A 5,664-nucleotide genomic window follows, 5' to 3' on the forward strand; every position below is an offset into this window, starting at 1 on the left:
AGAGAGAGAGAGAGAGGTATGGATGTTCATTTCTAAGCTGATGTTGTTTTTGTTATCTCTCCACATTCTCTTATCTTTTTTTTTCTCCTTTGTTTTGTTTTTCTTTTGTTATTGTAGAACGCAAAACGTGAACGTAGGAACAAATAGTGGTTCTTTTATTTTTTGCTTTCCCACATCTAGGTTATTTATTTTTCTTTTTCACGAATTCATTTGTTTTTCTCGTGAATTTGGTGAACACATTGGGAAAGAGGTTCAAGTAAAAAAAAAAAATAAAAAAGAGGTGAGGAAGGAAACCACAGAGGAAAAAAAAAATTAATAAAGAAGGAAAGAAAGAGTGAGATAGCAACATCAATAGCGACATTAACTCACAAAAACCACACGTTTATTCAATTCTTTTATTTTGGTGTGGGGGTGGTTGTTGCATTTTCTCTTTTTTTTCTCCTTCTTCAGTCACGTGATATTATCGCCGTACGCGTTCCTTTGCGTGTATAGGAAGGAAAAGGAAAAAGTAAGAAAAAAAAATACAAAAATAAACAAAAGGGTGGTGGAAATAGTCTAGAGTTTTAAACGGGAAGAAAAAAAAAAAAGGTTTTTTTTTTTTTCTTTATCCGGACGCACTGGGCTCTTGCGTGCACTTCTTGTGTGTCTTTGTGTGGTGAGGAACCCCCCAAGACAAGAAGAAAAAAAGAAAACGAAGGGGATATAGTCTTGCTTTTTGTGAATCAAGTAATATATATATATTTATATATTACTTTCTGAGGACCAAGTGTGAAGGAAAGAAAGCAAAAAAAGAAAAAGAAAAAAAAAAGAACGGAAAGGAAGTGCGAAGAAAAGACGAGAAAAAGAAAGAAAGAAATAAAAACAAACAAACAAACAAATAAACAAAGAAACCAATAAAAAAAAAAAAAGAAGTAACAAAAAAAAAAGGCCAAACCAAACCGAAGAAAGATGGCTACAGCAGGTGCCGAACCATACGGTTCCCCCCTGCGCCACCCCAACTGTCGTCTCTCCGTGAACACCTCCATCCACAGTCCGCTGAGCTCGTGGTATATTGACTCCGCCGAGCCGCAGCGGGGGGTGATGTCGCCCATGAGTCCACTGCCGTACCGCAGCCCCGCCATTTACGTCCGCCGGGAGGACTTCACCCCCCGCCGCTCTTCCCCGATCGTCGCCGCCCGCGGGGCCCGCACGAGTCAAGATCGACCCGCCAGCAACGCCAACGGGGGTGTGGGGTCCATGTCGCCCCGCTGCGGGGTTATCGCTCAGCGGCGCTATCAACTCACCCCAACGGATTACTTCTCCGCCACCGTGCAGGGGGGAAGTCAGCGGATGGGATCACGCAGTGGACGGGCACTCTCTTCTACATTGGGCCGCAGTAGTGGATTGGGATCGCCAGCTCGGCAATCCGCCACCCCGTTGACACAGTCCCCATTGCTGGATGTAAACACAGCCTCCAGGCCATTGTCAGCACGACAAGCACCGTTTCGCTTTTCGCAACAGGAACAACAGGAACAAAAACAAGTACAATCACAACAATTATCACTTCCACCACAACAACAAGGACAACCACAACCACAACCGTATGTGCAACAGTACAGTTTTCGTGTACAAGTTTCAGGACAGAAGATAAAGGGTAATCGAAGGGATGATGATTCCCTTGTTACAAGCAGTAATGATTTATCAAATACGGATGATGGAACTTCATATAATTTAAAGGCCACTCAACAGGATTGTACAAATACTCGAACAACTAAATTAACTCATAGGCCAGTAAGAGAGTTAACACGAGTGGAAGATTCTCCAGCACGTACAAAGGTTACTTCCGAAACTTTTCCTAAACAGTTTGTTCAAAAAGTTATAACTCCTGTAGTACGCCGTCAACAAACACCAGAATACTATAATCCTGTAAGAAATAATTCATCTTCATTAGAAAACAGTGGGATTAGTAATACAGATCGAATTGACTTGAATGGTACTCTTAATCGTGAATTTCCTATTCATGAGAGCCTTTGTGTTAATCCTCGACGAAGAATGCCAAATATAGGTACAGTACCCAATATGTATTCAACAATGCATACCATAGTTCCACAGCGTCGTGTTAGGGCGGAAGAGGCTGTGGAAGCAGCACCCCAATCAAATGCAGTAGCAGCATCAGTAACAGCCGCAGCAGCCGCAGTAACAGCAGCATCAGTAACAGTATCAGTAACAACAACAACAGCCGCAGCCGCAGCCGCAGCCGCAACTGCAGCCACCTCAGAGACAGCCACAGCGGGAGTAACACCTATACAAAGCAGTGATTGCAGTCGAACCAGTACTGATACCTCAAATGTTATAAATAATAATGTGATTACAAAAACTCCAATATTGATGGAACCAAAGTTTTCTTTTGTTTCTTCACGTTCAATTATGCAGCAATTTGTTCAGAGATGGCGTAATCATTATGAAGAAAACAAAAGTGCATACTATGAAGGAGGATATATGTCAGTTACCCCAGGTAAAAAATTAAATTCACGTTATGTGGTTGTACAAAAACTTGGTTGGGGTGAATTCAGTACAGTATGGTTAGCATATGATACATTACATACAACATTAGGCAAACCACATCAGGCCTTTGTTGCTTTAAAGATTGCAAAATGTGATAATACCGTATCACAAAGTACTCAATATGAAATTAATTTACTTCGTTACATTGGAGCCAAATCAGAAGCTGGTACACCTCTTACAAATCTTGTGGATTGTTTTGAAGTTAAAGGTGAATATGGATCTCATGTTTGTATGGTAATGCCACTTCATGGATCTAATCTCCTCAGTATTATTGATCAAATGAAAGCAAAAAAATGTATGCGCAGTTCATCTGAGATTCGTCTTATTAAGGAAATTGTTGCCTCCATGTTAATAGGGCTTAATGAACTTGATAGACTTGATATCATTCACACCGATATTAAACCAGAAAATGTTCTTTGCTCTTCACCAGATCCAAAGGTATTTCATGTCATTGAAACCTTTTGTCGTCGTAATAAAGAACGCTCTACTATGGTACCATATGAGAAAATACATGAATCCATGTCCCAGGGTGATCCAAATCATCTCGTGCGTCTTGCAGACTTTGGTCTCTCTGCCGCATTAAAACCACCAGCTACTATAGCTACAAATTCATTACAAGATGCAAATGAAGAAATACTTTTAAAAAGTTTAATTGGAAGTAAAAAAGAATTTCCAGTAGAGAAATCAGGTACTGTAACCAATTTACGTGGGACGATGATTCAAACTCGTGAGTATCGTGCACCTGAAATTATTATCGGACTTGATTTTAATACACGTACAGATATTTGGAGTGTGGGCTGTATGGTATATGAACTTATTACGGGCGATTTTCTTATGGATCCCAAACGTCGTACGAAAAATGAACGTATGATGGATGTGGAGCATTTGGCAATGATGATGCAAATTCTTGGTCCTGTACCCGATGAAATTATTAAACTTCGTACTAAACGAGATCCACATAGACCACCACCACGATATATTCATCGTTATTTTGATGAAAATGGTCGTTTTATCTATGCAGATAGATATCGCCTTTACCCAAGACGTCATTTAGAACGTGAATTGGAGCTTTATTTGCCCCCCGCAGAGGCCAGAGAGGCGGGTGGGTTTATTATGAATTGTTTAGAATCATACGATCCCACCAGGCGTCCATCCGCCCGTTGTCTCCTCGGACACACTTGGCTCGCAGAGGTCACTGGTCAGCAATAATATATATATATATATGTCTGTGTGTGTGTGTGGTTTCTTGGGGATAAGCTTCTGCTTTTGTGTTTTTTTATTATTATTATTATTATTTGTCTTTGTCTTCATTTCACCTATTTATTATTTTGATTATTATTATGGTTATTCTTATTTATTGTTATTGTTTACACCATTACGCACGGAGAATTTGGGGTGAGTGATTTTTTTCAAGGATGATGAACTCACAACAGATATGTCTATTGCCGCAGGCATGACAAGAATGATCTCAAAAGGAGTGACGGACTGAGTGAGTGAGTGAGTGAGTGAGAGAGAGAATAAATAGATGAATGAATGAATGGATGAATAGAAAGAGAGTTGAGGAGAGATAGGAAGTACCAAAGAAAGAAGAAGAAGAAGTAGTAGTAATAATAAATAAGGGTGAGAAAAAAGGGGAGAGAAAAGAATAACAGTAGACATGACTCCGGATTTCTCCTGTGATCACCTGGGGATTTCTTTTCTGTCAGAAGCGTAAACACATTTATATACATACCATACGAACATACATAGACAATAGTTTCGGACAGTAAAAACAATTGAAGTAAAAGAGAAAAAAAAAGAACTCAAAAACAAAAAAAAAAAGAAACAAAGAAAAGAAGAATAAAAAAAAAAAATAAAGCAAAGAAAAGTCATTGAGAGGTGATAATGATGATGATAATTAGGGTTAATAAGCCACCTGTTTTTTTGTGATTCCTTTAAACCCATTAGCACATCCTGTAAAGAAAAAGAAAGAAGTAAAAAAGGAGACAAATAGAATGTCTCTCTGTGCGCTTTTCTTTTTCTTTTTTTTTTATTTATTATATTATATATATATATATATATATACAAAGTAAAAATATTTCTGTCCTAATGTCTTGTGTATGTTTTTTTTTTTTTCGTGTTTATACGTATGTATGTATATATATATATATGTATGTGTCTATGTATTGACTGAGGGGATTTCCTGTAGAAATAGGCAACTTTTTCTAATAATTACGAGACAATGATTTTTTTTTCTTCTTCGTTGTTATTTATTATTATTAGTATTATTATTATTATTGTTATTATTATTAGATATATGCGAGACACACTTTATTATGGGTCTGAGTGGTTTGACCGAAAGTGGTGTAATTGATTAATGAAGGGCAGAAATAGAGAGAAGGTGTTAAGATAAAGCAAATATAGTGAGGAATGAGAGAAAGAAGGAAAAAAACAAAAACATAAATGGTTAGCAAAAAAACAAAAACAAATTACAGACATCAAATTGAAAAAAAAGAAGAAAATAAAATGAACACATAAAAAAAGAAAGACTGTAGGAGAGACTGTTTTTTTCTTCTTTCTTTCTTTCTCTCTTTTGATGTTTTCTTCTTTTTTTTTCTCTTTTTTTAATGATGTCTACACGCTCCTATATATGCATCCCATTGTAGGTGTATGTTTGCTTGTTTGTAGAGAAAAAAGCATATATATATATATATATATATATATATATATATATATATATATATATATATATATATATATATATATATATATATATATATATAAATGGGAGAGAGATGTAATGATAGTGATGATCCTTATATAAAGAGATGGATACTTTTTTTTTTTTCTTTGTTTGTACACTTTCTCTTTATCTATCTATCTATTCCATCTATATCTATCTCTCTCCTATTATTTATTATTATTATTATTTTTCGAATCTTCTCATTTTCTATTCTTACATCTGTTCTTTTTTCTTTTTTTTTGTTCGTGTTTATATGTGTTTTTTTTATTTGAAATTTTCTATTCTCATGCACCACGTACCGCGTACTCCTGTACTCCTTTTACTCACTCGTAGTTCTTACCTTTACCGCTTTTACTTATTTATTTATTTATTTTTCTTCAATTATATATATATATATA

The 5,664-nt window shown here is 36.4% G+C and overlaps 1 protein-coding gene across 1 annotated transcript; it reads left to right on the plus strand.

Annotated features, from left to right (window-relative positions):
- Positions 1-948: 948 nt before the first annotated feature.
- Positions 949-3,753, plus strand: TM35_000211920 (putative protein kinase; the record flags this gene model as incomplete). The annotated part of the gene is made up of 1 exon (XM_029027042.1): positions 949-3,753. One exon carries the CDS (start codon positions 949-951, stop codon positions 3,751-3,753), a length of 2,805 nt encoding a protein of 934 aa, XP_028881652.1.
- Between the last annotated feature and the right edge of the window lie 1,911 nt (positions 3,754-5,664).

This window comes from Trypanosoma theileri (assembly GCF_002087225.1).
Source record: "Trypanosoma theileri isolate Edinburgh chromosome Unknown TM35_Tth_21_V1, whole genome shotgun sequence".
Classification (NCBI taxonomy): domain Eukaryota; phylum Euglenozoa; class Kinetoplastea; order Trypanosomatida; family Trypanosomatidae; genus Trypanosoma; species Trypanosoma theileri.